This window comes from Felis catus, chromosome B4 (genome assembly GCF_018350175.1).
Source record: "Felis catus isolate Fca126 chromosome B4, F.catus_Fca126_mat1.0, whole genome shotgun sequence".
Classification (NCBI taxonomy): domain Eukaryota; kingdom Metazoa; phylum Chordata; class Mammalia; order Carnivora; family Felidae; genus Felis; species Felis catus.
The window spans coordinates 72,563,377-72,584,376 of NC_058374.1; the positions used below are offsets into that span (position 1 = coordinate 72,563,377).

Below are 21,000 nucleotides of genomic sequence, written 5' to 3' on the forward strand. Positions count from 1 at the left end.
CTCTCCTCCCCTCTGGTAACCATCGGTTTGCTCTCTGTAGTTAAGAGTCTGTTTCTTGGTTTGTCTCTCTCTTTTTGCCCCTATGATCATTTGTTTTGTTGTTTAAGTTCCACATATGAATGAAATCGTATGGTATTTATCTTTCCCTGATCTTGTACATTTTTACTATTCTTTTTAAAAAAAAAATGTAATGTTTATTTTTGCAGACAGAGGATGAGTGGGAGAGGGGCAGAGAGAGAGGGAGACCCAGTATCTGAAGCAGGCTCCAGGCTCTGAGCTATCAGCACAAAGCCTGATGCGGGGCTCAAACCCACGAACCATGAGATCATCATGACCTGTGCTGAAGTCAGACGCTTAACCTACTGAACCACCCAGGCACTCCTTAACTATTTTTATTTTAAAATTTTGTTGATATTGTCAGAAGCACTTTAAATTGTGCTTTGCGATTTATTGTGTATAAAGTCCATTGGTTTTCATAAGTTCTACCAAGAAACCTTGATAAACTCTTTTTAGTTCTAACAACTTGCAATGGATCTTTTAAGTGTTCTCAGAAAAAGACCACATTATCTATGAATGATGAGAGTTTTGCTCTACCTTTGCCATCTTTATACTTCTTTCCTTTCCTTGTCCAGGTGCAATGGCTAAGACCTCTTGAATAAAACCAGGAACACATAGTAGTCACTATTATAGGGTTCCTGATTTTAATGGGAATGTTTCTAAAGTTTCCCCATTAAATATCACAACTGCTATCAAATTTTGGCAGTTTTCCTTCAAAAAAATTAAAGGAGTCGCCTTCTAGTCCTAGATTGCTAGGAGTTTTATAACTGGATTTTCAATTTTATCAAATGCTTTCTTTTGTATCTATTGAGGGATCACATGGCTTGATTCCTCCTTAAGTCTTATGTGCATTAAATATATGGTCATTTGTGGCCAATAGATGATAACAGTATAGATAACTCAAAAATCATTTATTATTGACTTCAGCTCGCAACGTACGTTTTTCCCAGTCATTAGCTCCTTACTTATGCTAATACTACATTGACATAGTTTATTTATAATTCGTTATAAAGTATTTGAGGTCACTTACAGAAATAATATCAAGAATGAAAAGTAATTAGATGAGAAACACAGAGTGACAAATGTAAAGTCCAAGAAAATAAAATGAAGCCAGGTATCAGAGTAATAAAGTGACTTTTTAAGTAACCATAGGTCCTGTTCAGAAGTTAGTGTTGAGCTATAAATTTGCCTCTGAATTTTCTAGTAGCCAAAGAAAATGGGAGATGTTATTAATAATACAGTCTAATGTCTTAACACAATAAAAATAAAACTGTCCAAAAGAAACATAATGTTTTGATAATCTCCCAGAAAGAAATTTATTCCATGGAGCCTCATAAAAGGGAAGCCGTGATTGACTAGACTTAACATTGGCCTATCTTCTCCAAATTGAAGAACCAAAGGGATGGCAGAAGGGGATTATGAAGAATCAGAACAGTATAAAATAATTCCTGGAAATGACATGTTCACCAGATAGTCCATGAATTGGAAACCTGAGGCTCATCTTAAGATAGGTTAAGAAGAAATGATGGTAACCATCGTTGGCTGGTTTTACCTTCCCAGATAACTTCTGGTAAGTGTCCTCTCTTCTATTGTAGGGAGCAAAATCAGGTTTAGCTTCAACTCGTTAGCATTTTAGACTAAGGTAGGGAGCCCTTTATATTTTTATCTCCTTTCTTTACACCCTCCTTGCTTATACTAGGATTGTAGGTTAAAAGGAATAAAGTAAACTAGAATCAGCAGTTTCACATCACAGCTACAAAATGTGTCGCCTGGTATAAGCATGTTTGGTTTTATTTTTGAGTACTCAGCATAAGAGCAATGAACCCAAATCTTCTTATTCCCAAAATGGGAAGTGCCCTTGGGTCCAGACTGTCCTTAGAACAGACAAACAAAAAGGACCGTGAAATCCTTATAAGTAAAACCTGATTCTTCCATTTCATCTCACAGAGATGTGGAGAACAGAAAATCCTTTCCTTTCCCTGCCTGGTCCTTCTGAGATCTGGCCTTAGGTTTGAAGGAAGAAGCTGTCATTTGCCCTGTCCCAAAAATACACATGTGTCTCACTTTTTAAAAGGTATAAGATGGGGAGAAAGAACTACGCTGAATTTTCATAAGGATTAGGCTTGAAAGGGCTAAATCATCACAAAAGAATAGCTGCTGTATATACATAGAGAAGGCGTGTTTTAAAAGCAGTGTTTCTTAATTTTGTCTGAGAAGAGGCACTTGTTTTGCTCCTTGAAAGTAGATTGTTCAGACAGCATTGTGTACCTACTGAGTCAGAATCTCCAGAAGAGCCCAAAAATCTGCATTTGAAGCCAGTGCTCCAAGTTTTTTGTATAAGTAAGTACATTTGGAAAACCTTGCACTAAAATGTTACAGTAGTTATCTCAGCAGTGAGATGTTATTAGATGATAGTTTTCCCCTTCTCAAAAAATTTCTGTTTTCTGTTACCCACAAAGAGCATTTGTTTCTTTTATAATTACACCTAAAATGTTAATTTATAAAGAAAATTTGAAGTGAATTTCAGCTAAATATTCGCTTCCATTCCATGCTTATTATTTAGAATGCTCATCTTTTTTCTGTCCCCTAGAGAATACACACTACCTACTTGAGTAAATTCCTCATCAGATCAGTCCACTCACATTAAATATTTTATCACCAACATGTGAACTTAAATTAAATCCCAATTAAATAATTTATTCCACTTACCAAACCTTGAGCACATGATATATAACTAATAAATAGCGTTTAGAGTAATTAGACGGTAATTTTTTTTGTACAAATTAAGTACCTTTAACTTATTCCTCATTCATCTTTGTAGGCTTAACCAAGATTGGCAAGTTGAAAAATACACTGACAGCATCATCAGTACTTTGCCTAACAAAGCTGTAAGAATATGTGAAATTAATCTATGCATGTGTTTCATTAATCCCAACTGATTTGCGCTTTATTATCATTACAGTGTGTTCAGTAATTTCACTTTGTAGGCATTACAACCCCTATTTTTTTATCCTGAAAAAGCTGGGTGACATAAAGAAAATAGTAGATTGGTGTTTACAATCAGTATTATTGCTGTGTAATTCGCAAGCCAGTCTTCCCCACAATGACTTTATTAAGCCAAATGAGATGTGTAATCTAAGGTGCTTAGGGACAGAAAGCTTCCTTAATTATGCCCGTCTGTCCTTTGTGATTTTGATTGCTTTTATTCTTCATTTCTCTGACAGCTGTATTAACCTCTCAAAAGAGATACGAATAAAATTCCAGTTTCTGGGGTGGAATAGAGGTTCTTATCCCCCAGCATCATTCTCCACCAATAGTAATAGAATCACATCCATCTTTTTCATGATGTACACAGATCCTCAATGATTACAGTCATTTTGGCTTTACTAGAAGTAGGTTAAAAAAAAAAAAAAAAAGATCCAGGTTACAATGCCGCTGAATTTGTTCCCCTAGAGACAGAAGAATTTATAGCACAGTCTGAAGTATGACTGGGCATTTTTCAGAGCCAAGAGAGTCTAGTTTGGTTATTTTGTGCTGCTAAATACAAACCGTAGACTATAGAGCATGGCACATAGTTTAGGTTCACATATGTAAGGCTTTCCAACAAGGCACATAGATCACTTTTAGTTAGAAATTGTGTGACCTTATATTTCACTTTTTCAACAAGTATTTATTGAACAATGGCCATGTCAGGCAGTATGCAATATTAACTTTCTTTCATTTTAACATGGAGGACAGCGCTACCTTAATTTTTTTTTTAAATGTCAAGAATGCTGTTGCTTATCTAAGTGTAAATTCTATGGAGAAGCAAAGATGATGATTTTATATTAAACAGATTTAAGCAATCTTAAGTAGTCTTTTCCTGATATGTGCCTGTTTGACAAATACTGTGCATATGCTAATTTACTTTAGCTACCTGACAAACCCAGAAAACTGGTTTGATCAATTTTTAAAATATTCCACTAGTTCTTTGTGAATTGCCTTGCCAAAGGAAAATAACAAGAACTGTCTTATTAAAGTAACTCCAAGGTGATAGATTAACATGTTTAAGCAAATAAAAATGTCCTATCCTTGATTCAGCTGTTTAAGTATTTATAGTGAGTGGTAAAATAGAGGGCATTATAAACCAACTCCAAGGTCTACCAATTATCTTGAGAGAAATCAGGTAAATATCTCAGGAGTTCTTTGTAAAGAACTAGATAAAAACTAAAATAGGATAAATTAGTACAACCTTTCTGGAGGGCAGTATGGCAATACATATTAAAGAACTTAAAATTGCATGCGTTCTTTGATTTAACAATTCTGCTTCTAGGACTTTATCCCAAGGAAATAATAATGGATGCACAAAGACTGTTCTACAATGATTTTCATAATAGTGAAAATTAGGAACAACCTAAATATCCACCAATTTGAGATTTGTTAAATAAATTACAGTACATCTCTCCAAGAGAATATTACCAAGTCATTAAAATGAGACTGAAGAAAAGTATTTCTAAGGTTTTCTGCATCTATAATATTCACATGTACTATATACTCTTATCAGGGACCTCCCTTATTATACACAGAAATGAGGGAAAAGCAAGGAAATGTAAAGATGTATTCACAACTTTCAGAGAGTGAAGAGGACACACACACATACACACACACACACACACACATTCTCTTACACACATATACACATTCATCAGATATCAGAAAAGGTAGTCTGAGGACCAGGATGACCAAGCAATACAGGAGAGTCAAGAAGAGGGCTGAGTAATTCAACATTAAGGTCCATTTCTTGGAGTTCCAGTATAACAGTGTTATTGGCGACCTACTGGAGGATTAGGGGGTCACTGGTGCACACAGTGTGGAGGCCAAGTGGATTGAGGTTAACTAGTTTTGTTTAGATATTAGGCATTAAAAAAGAGAGATGGACCTCTAAAGCCTGCAGGGGAAAGAGAGTTTTATTATTTATTTTTTATTTATTTAATGAAATAAGGGAAGTTGAACAAATTTAAAGGCAGAAAAAGAGGATATGGCTAATATGTCTATAAGGTTTATTATGGGTCAAGCATGATGCTGAGGACTGTTTACTCATGATCATATTCAATCCTTAAAGAAACCTGGGATAAAGCTATTTCTTGTCCAATTTTTGAAATGAAGCCACTGATACTGGTATGATTTAGGTTATTTGTCCAATGTCACAGAATCTGGGTTTGAATTTTGACTCTGCATCTAACCATTATGCCATTATTTTCCAAATGGAAAACCAAATTGGTAGGAGCTAAAGGGGCGATTTGGTAGAGTAAAATCTGAGAGGAGAGAGTCCCATGAAGCCATTAAGGAGTTGTAGCGTCAATTTAGTCATTCCATAGAGGAGGAGACATGTCTTCTGCAGTTCAGCATGTTACCACAGTCATGGTGATACAGCTGATACAACCAAGACAGGAGTGGTTTGCGTTTGGTATGTTGAATGACAGAACCGCCCTCCTGTGAGGTTGGTTCATTTCCGGTTCTCTAAACCATCCCCCTTTGTCATCTAATAATTCAGACTCCAAGGTATCTGGAAATCGCTTGATACTCTGGATGTCCCTGAGCTATCTTGTGCTAGCACACTCCAGAATTAAACTGTATCTCTTCTTTGTTATACTCTATAATAATTGTAAGTAAAAGTTCGTGGAACATTTTGCGGGGGCTCAGAAAGGGGAGCTCAGTTGCTACAGTCAGTAGCAACTCAAATAATAGGCAGCCATCGATCCACCATCCACTCAATTTATTCATTCATCAAGCATTTATTGCAGGTTTTTTATAGGTCTGTTCTAAGTGCTGAGGATCTCAAGATTAAAAGACACCTCTCTAGAGGCAGGGATGGTAATCGAAGAGTAGGTAGGGCCATGGAAGGATTTAATATTCTTAAGGATGGGAAACGCTTAAAGTGTTTGTTGGCTGAGGAGTAAGAGCAGTGAAGAGGAAAGAATAAACAGAAAGAGAGAAGATATTGCTGAAAGCTCAAAAGAAGATAGGGAAAGGATGTAGTCTTGTTACTGCAGGAGAGATGGCAGCTAGCTATTGATACATAGAAGGGAAGACACTAGCAGGGGTTCACGTGAGTGGCTGCCATTTTCTCTGCAAAGAAGGAGGCAGGGTCACTTGCAGAGTGTGCAAGTCTAGAGTTAGGTGTGGAGTGTGAGGATTACCTTGAAAGTTTGGAACAGCTCCCTGGTGGAGGAGTAGGGGCCAGGAAGGAGTGGACCTAACTGTAGTGGTAACTGTGAATTTGTGAGAACGCCAGTTAACACAGTTAGGTGATTTCGTAATGCCAGCACTTATTAAAATAGCCATTTAGTCACCAGAGAAGTCCCTCTTTTGACGGATTCTCCTGCTCTTCTAACTAGAAAGACATTTGTCTACACGAGTGAATATCTTTGGGCCTGAGCCTTCACATTCTAACTGAAATTTTTCCTGACTGACTTCTAAGGGATACAGAAGACACAGTCATGGATCCTGTTAATGAGACAGTCTGGGTTGCCCTTTGTACAGCTTCAGGATGAGTCATCTTCCCTGAAGGAGAAGAAGTCAGAGTGTCTGGTCTACTCAGAATACCCACCCCCTCCCCTGTACAGTGATTTAGGTTTTAGGCTAACAAGTTTTCCCTAGTTATGGTTACTGTATCAGTCAGGATTCTGCCGACAAGTAACAGAAATGAGCTCTAACTTAAGCAGACAATGAGTTCTTCCGAAGAATGTTAGGGAGCTCACAGGTTCTTCTGAAGGGTTAGACAAGTCTGGAAACCAGGTATTCAGGAGCAGCACTGACCGGCAGTGATGCCCACAATCTGCCATAACCTCTACTTTTGTTCTCTCTGGGACCGGCATTCACTCTCCCAATACCCAGCAAGATGAGTTCTGCTTGGCCCAGCTTCTTTGTGTTGCCAGCTTCAGAGTGAGAGTCTGGAGTGCTTGGTCTGATGGACAAGGCCTAGCTCATATGCAAATAGCTGAACTTCACAGGAGACCAGGAAGGAGAGTGTCTGAGTTTTTATCTACTCTAGTGGACATGGGCTCTGGGGAGAGTTGAAATGTTGGGTGGCCATAAAGAACAACAAATGCCCATTACAGTATCATGAAACACATGAAGAAATGTTTCAGCCCTTCCATATTGGAAGGTCGTAGGTCACTGGGTGCTGGTTTCTCTATAGTCCCCTATAGCAAACTATTTTAGATTCTTCTTTTACTCTTCAGTACTTTACAGGATGCCTCTCAGGAGTGTTTGTAGAATGAATTAAGAAGCATTTGTTGAATATGTTCTTTCAACAAGCATGTATGGAGCAAATACTCTGTGGCAAGCACTATGTTGAACATTGTTTACAGGATCGAAGAATGCTTTTAAGCAATAGTAAAGAAAGGTGCAGTCAGGTACAAGGACTGGACCACCATGCCAGAATGAAAATGTGGGTTAGGATCTAGACTGAAGAAATACTGCTTAGGTAGAAGCAGGATGAGTCTGAAGGAGCTTCCCAAGTTGAAGCTGGGGATATGGCAGGTCAGGTCGCTTGTTCATTTTAGGGAAGTTGGTAGCACTTGCTGGTTTTTCTCTAAATGACCATTGCACGCTCAAATTGTAATAAGCAATTAAAAGCATTACATTTGGAAAGCCCTTAGACCAGTCTCTGCCATGTTGTAAGTACTGTATAACTATGTATTAAATAAATAAAAATTAAAGCAATGTTCTGTTTCCATACTTCCACAAAATATGTTGGGATTCCACTTGGACTCAAATTTAGCCAAATACTAGGTATATTTTTTTCACCTTTGGTCTTTGTCATACAGCACCTTCTCTTTTCTATTTATTAGCCACTTCCCATGTTCTAGGCACTTTGATAGCACAGCAGCTCAGCCACTGCTCTGCCCCTTCACAATCGGCAAGTTGTGAACAGTGCTCCCTGGGCAAAGTCGCCTGACTGCTGGATTACCAAGGCCATGATCCACTAATTCCCCTATCTTGTTAACAGCTGAAATCAAAAAATGTCTATTTTTAAAATTTTTTCTTAATGTTTATTTATTATTGAGAGACTGAGAGAGACAGCATGAGCAGGGAAGAGGCAGAGAGAGAGGATGACTCAGAATCGGAAGCAGGCTCTAGGCTCTGAGCTGTCAGCACAGAGCCTGACTCGGGGCTCGAACTCACAAACCATGAGATCATGACCTGAGGTTGGACACTTAACCGGCTGAGCCACCCCTAAGAAATATCTTTTTTTTTTTTTTTAATCTAGCTTTTTCAGTTGTCTTCAGTGGGAGCATTGGTCCAATTAACTTTCTGTGATGACTAGAAATGTTAATTCTAGTATATGTGTTTTGGGTGGTTTAAATCATACAATCCTCATGAGACCCTCAAAAGGAAGAGTGAGGTTTTTTCCTCCATTCTAAAGAGGAGGAAAATGAGGCACAGAGAGTTGGTTTCCTGCCAAGGTCAAGGAGCTGATAAGTAATGGCCCCAGGATTTGAACACAGGCAGTCTGCTTTCAGGGTTTGTATGCTTCACCCCGTCTTCACTCATTTTCCTGCTTTCATGAAGCACTATAGCTGTGTCATCCTCACAAGTGTTCTTTTAAAAGGTTAAACAAGTTTCTACCTCGACATGATTTCCTTACAGCTTAGGACACAGCTTGACAAAAGCCTAGCCAGGTACAATTTAATATCAACAAATACAGTATATTCTGCATCTTTTCAAATAGCTGTGTAACATGGATGGAGCTGTTATCGATGAATTAGTTCGCAACTTTTGTAGATTTAGAGGACTCCATCTTCATGTGCATTTCAGTCTTGCAGAGAAACATTCCTTTGAATTTTGTCAAATTTGTTTGTGTTATTTTATTGAATTTGTTCAAGGCACGTAGAGATGAAATATACATATCCAAAAATTGGACCATTTGAATGTCTGATATGTCTAGAATGTCAGATCTAGGCTAACTGGTAAATAACATCAGTGAATGGGACTCAAACTCCATTTGTGTGCCAAAACGCTTATAAGTTAAAAAAAAAAAAAAAAAAGTTTCTGGAGTTGTGCTGAAGCCACAGACTTTTATGCATCCCAAATAGCCAGAAATCCATGGAGACAACCAGGGCCTTCCAGAGTGATAAGTGAGTCTAAGTATACTCCGTGGCATTTCACCTTGGAATCTAATACCCACAAATCACCAACAGCCAGAGCACCTTCATTGCTTATGTGCCATTTTGAGCAGATATATCTCTTCCTCAGATACAAACTGGTTTTGTTTTTTTCTTCTTTGTAAATTTATTTTGAGAGAGAGTGCATGCATGCATGCACAAGCTGGGGAGGGGCAGAGAAAAAGAGAGAATCCCTACCAGGTGCCACACTGTCAGTGTAGAATCCAATGCCAGACTCAATTCCACGAACCCTGTGATCATGACCTGAATTGAAATCAAGAGTCCAGCACTCAATCAACTGAGCCACCCAGGCACCCCTGGTTTTGTTTTTCTTAAAAAAGACTTTTCCTGCCCTTGGTAAAACTAAAGGGCCTAACATAGTTTCCAATTTCTTTTGACAGAGAAAAAGAAGAGCATATGAATCTAACCTCATCTGTGGTGGCCTGCAGTTAGAAGCGACAAGATCGGTAAGTGTTGGACCCTTCCCAATCTTTGGCTGACTTTTGCTCTTGGGAACCTGCGTGTGTTTTGCATTTGAAACTTGCAACTCCAGCCAGGCCCTAGTTGTAGGCTGGGACAGAGAGTCCGTTAAAATCTGCATTATAGAAGGTGTGTTTGTTTCTGATCAAAGTCAGCACATCTTTTTTAATAGCCAAAGAATGTAATACTGAATGCATGTATAAGTGATTGTTTTCTTCTTTTATATACAAAAAGCAATCATTTACAAAAAAATTAGAAAATGTAAGAATAGCAAAAATAAAAATCCTTTGTATTTTAATCATCCATAAATAACCTTGTGGTCCTCCTAAATTATTTTATTACCCAAAATATATACATTTTTCCCTTTCAAAAAGGAATTAGTTCCTGGTTGTATAATTTGCTTTTCTTCCTGTTAATGTGTAGTAAATGCATTTCTACATCAACATCTTTTTCTAATGAACACATAATATGATATTTAACAGATATATAATACATTGAAGAATCTTATAATAGGTTAGAAAATTTTAAATTATCATTAAACTAATACTGCAATGAATATTCTAGTGTTTTTCTTTTTAGTCACCAATTTGGATGGAATGATGGGCAAATTAACAAGTTTGTTTTTCTTTACTTAAAATAGTAGTAATTTGGGGACCACCTGGATGGCTCAGTCGGTAGAACATCTGACTCTCGATCTCAGGGTCGAGAGTTCAAGCCCCACATTGGCATGGATCCTACTTTAAAAAACTAATTTTATGAGGGGAGTATGATAAGGAGTGTTTAATTACTTGCTCAATAATTTGAACCCAGAAATTATCTTTAAGGCAAATATGTATGATGGCGGGCAAGACTGTTTTTATTTTATCTCCACTTTTCCCAGTGTCCTGTGTTTTAACTGCCAGCAACATAAGAAAAATCCGTGTGTTTTAAAATTATGAAAACAATTGTTTGGTTTCCTGGTTTGTGTGTTTGTTTTTCCAATGTAGATTTTGGATGATAAGCTTGTATTTGTAAAAGTACATGCCCCATGGGAAGTGTTATGTACGTATGCTGAGATAATGCACATCAAATTGCCTCTGAAACCCAATGATCTGAAAACGCGGACCTCAGCCTTTGGTAATTTCACCTGGTTTACCAAAGTCCTCCAAGTGGATGAAAGTATCATCAAACCAGAGCAAGAGTTTTTCACTGCCCCATTTGAGAAGAACCGGATGAATGATTTTTATATTCAAGATAGAGATACTTTCTTCAATCCAGCCACCAGAAGCCGCATTGTAAGTCTAAGCCAAGTTCAGTTGCTGTCTTGGAGTGATTTGGAACCTGCTGTTTGAATAATTAGTGGTCTGGTTTGCTTGGTTTATTTTTGTTTTTAAAAACTGCCCCCCCCCAAGAAAACAGATTCTAGTTACAATAGTAAAAAATGGTTTGTTAGTTACACAGAATAAAGCATGCATTCTATTTTGGAATTTTTTTTAGGTTTACTTCATCCTCTGTCGGATCAAGTATCAAGTAAGAGACAATGTTAAAAAGTTTGGGATTAACAAACTTGTCAGCTCTGGGATCTACAAAGCCGCTTTCCCTCTCCATGATGTAAGTCAAATGGCAAAATGAAATGAGAGAAGGGCTAATCTTCTTGAGCTTGAGTTTCTTCTTCCGTAAAATGAAGATAGTATATTGCAAGACTACAAGCTCATTTAGGGCAGGAACCAAGGTGTTTTGTTCACAGCTGAATCCCAGGCAAAGAGAAGGCCCTTGGTTTAAATGAGTGAATGAACAAAGGAATGAAACCATAGCTGTCCCATAGTTCATGTGGAAAGCAGTGCAGTTTAGCAGTTAAGAGCATGGACTCTGGGCCTTGCTCTCCCACTGTCTAGCCGGGTGACCTTATAAAAGTCATTTAGCCTCTCTGTTCTTCAGTGTCCTCATCAGTAAAATGGGGATCATAATCATACCTACCTAATAGGGTTAGTTGTCATGAGGATTAGTGAAATTAATCCATGTCACATGTTACAGCCATCCTTGGTGTAGAGTAAGTACAATGTAAGCGTTGGCTACTTTCCTAATTACTGACAGATGTTATTATCAACCAGAAAAGTATTCAGTTCTTTTAAAGCAAAATATGTGTTAGATCTTCTTGTGTATCATTTTCTGTCACAGACGTTTTCCCCCTGAAATATCTTCTCGCTGTGCCCTGGAATATCACAAGGCTTTTAAAAAGGCATCTGTCAGAGTTCTTGTCGTGATGGCAGTACTGCATAGTGTTGACATTTTTTAAGGACTGCGCTCGGGGATGACAGCAGCTCCTCAAATTCAAGAGCACTTCTCTGGCCGATAACATCGTTCATGAAATGAAAATTTTAAAATGTGGCTGCTTCAGACCCTTAATGATTCCATAAATGCAGGGATGTTCTATCGAAGCTCTTTAAATAAATTCTGTCATTGAAATAAATTAAATACAATATTATAGTGCACGGTTGCCTTGTTACATTCACGATCATTTTATCTGAATCTCTAAGACCAAGAAAGCCAAGAGTGAGGTTGATCATTGCTACCGTGTAGTACGTGTTCTTGTGGATGAAGACATTATTGAAATGTACTGTGTATGATAATAAACTAGGACACAAAAGAGCCACTTGATACACGTGTGTAAATAGAGAACAGCGAGCTGAGTGGAGAAGGTTCTGAGCTTCCTGGCTAAGAGACCCAACATGGCAGCCCGGCCTGACAGTCCACGTGTTTTAAATTTGCACCCAGAAAAATTAGTGATTATAACATGACATGAACTTTGGGGACACTTGCAAATAGCTGTCATGAATATTAATCAGGGATGCCAGAGTTCAATGGTATTCAGTTGGTATCTGCCCATGCCCAGTTCTTTTCCACAAAAGCTTCTTTTAGGCGCAGTGATCCCAAATCCAGGCTAAGGAATGGCCTCCTGTAGTATTTGGAAGGGAAGTGAATGGCAGTCAGGACCCATGTGAAGGCTTAGCTGGTACAGGAGGAAGGAAAATGAGTCAGATTGGAAGAGTGACTGAATTTATGTAGACGCAGGAATCTTTGTTTCTTTGAATAAGCTAAGTGTGTAACATGTCAAAGTTCTTTGTGTTTTATATTCTACCTGTTGTCACAGAATAACTGCTGAATTGGGGGGGCGGGTACGAAGATGCTGGGGTTTTAGAATTGACCTTGGCACTAACTAGTTAAGGCCCTGGTTCCCCCGGGCATCTAAGGAGGGTGCTGGATTATCAGGTGTTCCTGCACTGTGGCAATTTGGGCATTTGAATAGCCCAATTTTTAACTGTTTAGGAGTGACACATTTATAGGACATAAAGCCTCTCTGGGTCTCCCACCAGGTACCTGAGGTGTTCTCCAGGATTGTAACAACCAAGCATTCCTCCCCACCCACATTTTCAAATGGCCCTAAGTGATTAATAATACCATTGGTTGAAAAACACTAAAAATTAGATGATCTTCCAGTAAGTGAGTGCCCCTTATTCAACTAAATGCCTGTGAAGTCTGAGTGCCACATTGACTAAACAGATTTGTGAACACATAGTGATTGTATGTTCCCTTGTTTGCTTCTGCTTCATAGTGCAACTTCAGCCATAAGTCAGAAGATCTCAGCTGCCCGAATGAACGGTACCTTCTGTACAGGGAGTGGGCTCATCCTCGAAGTATATACAAAAAGCAGCCCTTGGATCTTATCAGGTGAGGTGTTGTAGAGAGCATGCCAGTGGGAGGACTCAGGATTGCTCTAATGGCATCTAAGGATGACAGTATACAAAGACTATGGCCAACCGGGAAAGCTCACCCGCTGAGCTTCATTGCCTAGGGTTTTTACTGAAGCTTCATTATGTAGGCATGACTCATTGAATCACTGCCCATGTGGCTCGGTCTCCAGCCCCTTCCTCTTCCAATATGCTATGGCTCAAAGCCCCAACTCTCTAATCACATGGTTGGTCTTCCTGGCATGGCCAGCCCGCATCCTGAGTAATCCCATTAGCACAAACTAGGGGACCTCCTTGAGTCACCTCATTGGCATAAACTGTTAGGTGTAATCCCAAGGGTTCATCATGAATAACAAAGATATTCGTATCTTGGGAAAATCCAAGGGTTTTTTTGTTTTGTTTTGTTTTGTTTTTTAACATTTATTCATCTTTGAGAGATAGAGAAAGAGAATGAGTGAGAAAGGGGCAGAGAGAGGGAGACACAGAATCCGAAGCAGGCTCCAGGCTCCGAGCTGTCAGCACAGTGCCTGATGGCAGGGCTCGAACTCATGAACTGTGAGACGAAGCTAAAGTCAGACGCTCAACTGACTGAGCCACCCAGGCGGTCCAGGAAAATCCAAGGTTTTAGAGGTTACGTCTCAGGAATTGGGAATGAAGACCCACCATATTCTTCATTACACAGGAGTAGATGTTAGATTTAGCTTAAATTGTATGGTGAGGTATACAAGTTTTCATGGCTTTCCTGTATCTGCCATTAGATACTATTTCACTATATCTAACGAGGTGTAATGACTAGCTCAGCGCTTGTTTTTCTCAAAGCACTAATGTCAGCTGCTCTCTAGAAGTTTTTGATGTTCGGATAAGGCTGCTGGAGATAGACCAAAAATAACCAATAAATAAAAATAAGGAAGTAAACAAAATTTCTGATTGCAATGAAGAAAATAACAGTGATGAGATGAGGTGAAGGGAAGGGGGTGAAAAAAGTTCTGTTTGAGCAGGTGACACGAACGGACACATGGATAGTAAAAAGGATCCAGAGTTTTGTGGATTTAGAAGAAGTCATTCCAGGAGTAGGGGCAGCTTGTGCAGTGGCCCAAGCCACAGGGACATCGGCAAGTTTGAGGAGATACTGCAGACCTGTGCTACTTGAGAAAAGAGAATCATGAGACACAGGTTAGAAGGGGGTAGCAGGAGTGTGGAAAAGCATTTAGACATTAAGTACAATGAGAAGCAGTTGTGATATTTTAGATATTCAAATAATTTTACCTGATTCACATTTTGCAAAGACGGTGTGGAGAATGGATGACGGGGGCCACAGGAAGCAGGGAGCCCAGGGGGTAAGCTGTGAGGGTGGCTAGAGGAGAGCTTTGGGGAGCACAGTTGGAATGTGTTAGAGGGGGAGAGTTGACAGGTCTTGGTTATGGGTCAGATGTAGAGCGAGGAGAGGAGAGGAGAGTCTGGTTTCCCCCAGGTTGGCCTAGGGCCCAGGGCCTATTCTTTCTACCATACCTCAGTACCCACCTACTTGGGAAAACCACTTGACCTTAAAAGTGAGAGTTTCAAACACTGAATAGTTTTTGTTTTGCTTTGTTTTACATTTTATTATGGGAAATTTCAAACATCTACAGAAGGAGAGAGAATAATACAGCAAAACTGCATATGCCTCCCCAGCTCTAAAATTGTGAACCCATAGCTAGTCTTGTTTCATTTTTATCTCTGCCTCCTTCCCATCCCTTTCCGTTGAAGCATGTTGAAGAAAATCCCAAATATTGTTATATTTCATTAGTATCTATTTCTAAATGGCAGGGTCTCTTTTAAATGCAACCTGAATATTTAAAGTCATCAAATAATCAGTGTTCAGATTTTCCTGATTGTCACAAAAACTATTTTTTTAAACAGTTTTTTTTTTTTTTAGTTTAAATCAGAGATCCAAACAAGGTCCAAATGTTGCAATTAATGTATCTCTCAATTGTCTTCCAATCTATGAGTTTCCCCTATTTCTTTCTTATTTTCTTATACTTGAGGAGGTTCTCCATTCTCTATATTGCTGATTTCATTCTCCCTTGTGGTGTCGTTGGATTTGTTCCTGTGTTCTGTGCATTTGCTTTAGCTAAGTAATTTGAGCCTCATTTAAAAGTTTGATCTGGGGGCGCCTGGGTGGCTCAGTCGGTTAAGCCAGTTAAGACAGCTAAGTCGGTTAAGACAGTCTCTCTCTGTCTCAAAAATAAATAAACATTAAAAATAAATAAATAAAAAGAAAGAAATAAAAATTTGATCAGATTGCGGTTTACTTGGTACAAGAATACTTGGTGTGGGAGTTTCATACTTATGCCAGAAGGTATATAAGATCCTGTTTCCTTTTGTGTGTGATGATAGCAGCTGTTAATGATCATTGCTTAGATTCATTTCATAAAGGATTTTATTTTGTTATTTCATTTGGTCATACTCGAACTTCTTCATTTTTTAACTGGATTACAATTATGAAGACACACTTTGCTCTCAACTCTGGGTATCCTATAGAATAAAAATTTAAAAGAAGATGATTGTACATGTGTAAACATTTGAAGCTGACATTCATGTGAGATTAGTTTGCTTTTTTTTTTTGTTAAATGTTTATTTTTAAAGCGAGAGCATTCACAGAAGCGGTGGAGGGACAGAGAGAAAGAGAGAGAGAATCTCAAGCAGGCTGCACACTGTCAGTGCAAAGCCCAGCCTGGGGCTTAATCCCACAAACAATGAGATCATGCCCTGAACTGAAATGGAGAATTGATGCTTAACTGACCTAAGCCACCCAGGTGCCCCAGATTAATTTTCTTTTACGTTAAACCTGTAGCATCGGCAGGGTGATGGGTTTGATGGGTTCTTAATCATTCTTTATGGGGTTGTTGTCTTTCTGGTAAAAGAACAATTTCCCCACTATTTTAAGTATATTTTGCTAAGAAAAATACATTTTTTAACTATTCTGTGTCCCTGGTCCACATGCTCCGTTCATTGCTTCTCCCTAATAACCCCTGGAGCATTCAGGCTGTTAAACCTTCATCTGTGGTCTCCAGGGATTACCAGAAGGGAAACGAGTTCTTTCCCAAAAAGCAAACCAAACAAACCAAAAAAAGCAACCTGGAGGAAACAAGATTTAAAAACAAGAATTTTTTTTTAATGTTTTATTTATTTTTGAGACAGAGAGAGAAAGAGCATGAGCAGGGGAGGGGCAGAGAGAGAGAGGGAGACACAGAATCTGAAGCAGGCTCCAGGCTCTGAGCTGTCAGCACAGAGCCCAACACGGGGCTTGAACTCACAAACCGCGAGATCATGACCTGAGCCGAAGTCAGACGCTTAACTGACTTGAGCCACCCAGGCGCCCCTGGAGGAAACAAGATTTTGCACAGGGAAAAAAAAAAAAAAATTTCCCCCCAAACTGCCATTTTTACCCTCAGAGTGAGAAAAGAAGCTGTGATATTCGTAATGCAAAGACAGGAGTTGTATAGGAAAGGGTCATTCCAAAAGTAAAATGTAACTCTTGAAATTAAAAATGTGATAGATTGGAAAAACCCCAATTGCAGTGTTAGAAAACGAAGTTGAAGAAATTGTGCAGAATATAAAGCAAACATATAAAGAAATAGAAAATAAAGGGGTAGGTGCAAAATTAAAAGATCAGGACATGCAGTGAATAAATAATAGCAGTAGGAACAAGAACAGAGACATTGTAGGGAGGAAATCAGGTGTCTGAAGAACTGTATTAAAGAACTATAGAGAGCATGATGGGGTCACTCATGTTAAGCGATGATGTCGGGAATCAGGAAGACAGCCAAAGGTGATGAGCTGAGGATAGACAGCACCAGGACATGCTGGTGGTACCAAGAATCAATAATTAGCAAAGCCAAGAGATGATGGAAGAACCAAGAACTGATGATCACTAGAACCAGAAGAGGCCTGGAAAGGCTAAAAAGACTGATTATACTCCTTTAAAAAGGGAAAACTTCTGCAGCGAACTGTCAGATTCTCCAGATATGGACTCTTCCTTGCCTGACCACATTTGAAAGGCAATGGGCCCATTGGTCTCTGAACGTAACAAAGACCCTCCTCGGCTTGCATATAAGAAGCAGGAAGTGACTCGGAGGGGCTGGGTCCACATCTCAACTGTGCGCTCACGGACTGACTGCATTTGGTTCATTAATTTCTCACCCTCATTGTATCTTGTTTGTTGTGTGATTTTGTATCGTATCTTGTCCTATGTGGCATGTATGGAGCCAAATTAAATGCATAGTGAAATGTCATTGAGTTTGGAGTCCTGAACCTGTTACAATTGTGCAAATCCTGCTTTATAATGAATAAAGCTAACAGTAGGGAAAGACACAACTCATGTGTATGTGGCTTTATAGCACGCTGAGGACAAGAAGTAAATGTGATGAGTCTCCAGGTGGAAGGATCCTACTGAGTACTGAGCCCAGAGGATAAAAATAGAGCCAGCCAGTCACCACACCATAACATCTCAGGACACTGACGACAAAGAGAAGATCCTGAGAACCTTCAGAAAGAGAAACAGGCTTCATTTGAAAGAGCAGGACTCAAAATAACACTGAACTTCTCAATGACAACACTGCAGGTAGAAGAAAAGAGAGCAGTAATTTCAAATTTCCAAGGGAGTTGATTTTTCACTTTACAGTTCCATGTATGGTCAAGCTGTTAATTAAGTGCAATGAATTTTCACAATTTAAATGTGCAAGGTAATGCTCCACCAAGAAAGAGAAAAACATGGCTTTAGTAAACAGAGATTCCCAGCATGAGAGAGGAACAGAGAGATCCCAGGTGACAGCTCTGTGGCAGGGCTAGAGAATCATTAATCCAGATTGGAGAGGATCTGGTGGGATTTATTCAAGGAGGTGAAACTGATCAACTACCTCATATGTTTGAACTTGCTGAGAAAGTTACACCTTAGGTCAAAGTCTAGGGCTGAATTGTTGGTAAGTACACAGAAAATTAAGCAATGAACCGCCATGACAATTACTAGAACAATTTGGCCCTTACTGAATATATATTTATAACTCTGATTAAAAATCAAAGCTCAGTTTTTAGAAATTGGTGTTAAGAATTGGGATGTTTTTGGCAGAGAGAGATAATGATCAGAGTATCACATTTGAAGGGATCCTTATTATACCCAGCCTTTCAGCAAGAACTTGGAGGCAGGTTTCTGTTTGAGATTAAAAAGTTCTTTCTGATCTTCCTTCCTGCAATATAATGTGGATGCCTTTAGAAATAATGAACTCCCTGTCACGGTAAGTATCCAAGCAGGGACTGCCTTACTAGCTCTGTATGAGGCAGAATATTTTTACTACCAAGGGACCAGTAACTTCTAAGATTCTTTCCACTTTTAAATGTGGCATTTCCAGTGTGAATGGTTGATAAGAGCATATTTCAGAAAGCCTAACAGCCAAGATGTTGCAAACCCATTGCCAAGCTTTTCTTTCTCAGGCACTACCCTGAGCCTGTCATTTGCCTGCAGTCTCTGAGCCAGACGACAAAGCCCCAGTCACATAAAAATGGAACACTTTGTTCACCCTGACTCCTGATTCCATGTCTGTGTCAGCTCTTCCTTATCCCCAGGGATGTGGCCTACACTCAGGCAGGCTACAACCTATGGAGCTAGTTTCACAGTTTCCCTGTGACCACGGGTTCAGCCCAGAGATGTTCCTGTGCGAAATCCCTCAAGACTCCAGGTTATTCTCAGAGCTTAGTCCCTACCAGGCTAAGTCCAAGGACCTCAGCCCAGCTCCATACTGAACCGGAAGTCTCACATAGGCCTCTAAGTAAGCTAAGAGCTTAAGTAAATCTACAGCTTGTATGGACCAGTAATGAGCCAAGAGAGAATCAGTCTAAGAAAGCATCTGCAAGAGTCACCAAAACAATCACGTCACTGTGCTCTCCTCACCCCTGTGCACTTTCTTTATGCCTAACTGAAACTGTCTCCCTCTCAGGAACAGTGTGGCAGGCACTACTTCATGCCCTGCATCCTTTCTTCCAGTTGTGCCTCCCTGGCCTCTTTTCATTGACCAGTTTTTAAAACCTAGAAAAAATGGAAGTGCTAGATGTAAGGAGTCCAGGGCAGGGGATTCCTCAGTCATTATTAGTGACTGATCAGTCACTTTCTTGTTATAATTTGTGATTTACATTACATTTGTTCCAAGGAGATTCCCTAGATAAGCAAAAGCCGGTAACTGGGAGCAGATTGTTCATGTTTACTTGTTTCATGCATGTTAAAAATAATCTTTTGGAAAACGTGTCAAATGTGATAGTCTTTACAAAGAATGACGGTAACGTTCTCTATTTGCTCACCATTTAGCACTTTTTCCTTCCTTTGCCCTATTCTAATTAACTTGGCTTCACCAATCTGACCAGTGATCAGTACTTCTATGATATGTAAAATACTTGTTTCCTAATGGAATTTGGGGTCTCTGTGAAAATGAATATTTTTTTAAGCATGAGTCAAGTAAGAAGTTTGAGCTTAAAGCCTCCTGTATTTAAAATCAGACATTAATATTAGAATGAACCTGCAGAGGGGTTCCATGTGACTTCTAAAGCCAATTTCTGTCTTCAGGAAATATTATGGAGAAAAGATTGGAATCTACTTTGCGTGGCTGGGATATTACACTCAGATGCTCCTCCTGGCAGCGGTAGTGGGAGTGGCTTGCTTTCTCTATGGATATGTTAATCAGAACAACTGTACATGGAGGTAAGTCGTGTTTATTCCTTGTTACCATGCCGAAAAGTTGATTGGACATAAAATTAGTTTCAGGGTCTTAGGCTGTTTTTGGTAAAAGAAAACTCCTCACAGAGCACTTACTGCCTTGGATGATCTATCCCTTTTGTCCTGAGCATAATAACTAAGTGAAGTGGAAATTTTTTTTTTTTTTTTTTTTTTTTTTTTAGATAATGCAGCCCAGTTTCTGACAGGAACATTACCCTTAGGAAACATTCCAATTTTTTAAGACAATACTTTGTTTGAAAAAGAGAGGCAGTCTGGAAGGAGAATTGTCCTTGAACTTCTGGCCCCCAGAGGAATGCTTCACTCAGCCCTACAGATTGTGAGCCAAGAGCAGCTTTGATTTCTTCAGGGTTTCAATAGCAAAACTTGATAAAATTGGTGTTTTTGTGCTTTTTTAGAAATAACTTTTTAATATATATTAGGAAATAGATGTTTAAAAATTCAAGTAAACAGTACTTTTGTTTCTGTTTTAGTTTTTGAAAATTAGCCCTTACAGTGTTATGGAAAAAAAATAAGTGATAAACAATTAGTTTATGCTTGATGTTAGAATTAAAATACCAGCTGCACTGTTTAAAGGGAAATGGATGCCAGAACACTGAGTATCACCATTACTATTCTGAATTGTGTCATTATTCCTCTGCTTTTGGTAGTCTCAACCTTTAGAAGGGATGCAGCACTGAACCAGGCATTTTCTTGTGTTCACCTGGCCTCTCTCCAGCTCTGACAGCCAGATCAAAATTTCTGGGCACCAGCAATGAGCTAGCTGATGACCAGATTTTTCTAGCCCCAAGCATATCAGCCTGGCTCCCGAGGCAGGAAGCTTACA

General features: G+C 39.2%; 1 protein-coding gene across 2 annotated transcripts in view; it reads left to right on the forward strand.

Moving 5' to 3' along the window:
• ANO6 (anoctamin 6) overlaps positions 1-21,000 on the forward strand; it is a 198,322-nt gene that overhangs the window by 118,495 nt on the left and 58,827 nt on the right. For both annotated transcript variants that reach the window (XM_023256976.2, XM_023256977.2), the window contains 5 exons: positions 9,608-9,673; positions 10,673-10,960; positions 11,163-11,276; positions 13,279-13,394; positions 20,007-20,141. In XM_023256976.2, the coding sequence (XP_023112744.1) occupies positions 9,608-9,673; positions 10,673-10,960; positions 11,163-11,276; positions 13,279-13,394; positions 20,007-20,141 (719 nt within the window). The remainder of the gene's footprint in view (positions 1-9,607; positions 9,674-10,672; positions 10,961-11,162; positions 11,277-13,278; positions 13,395-20,006; positions 20,142-21,000) is intronic.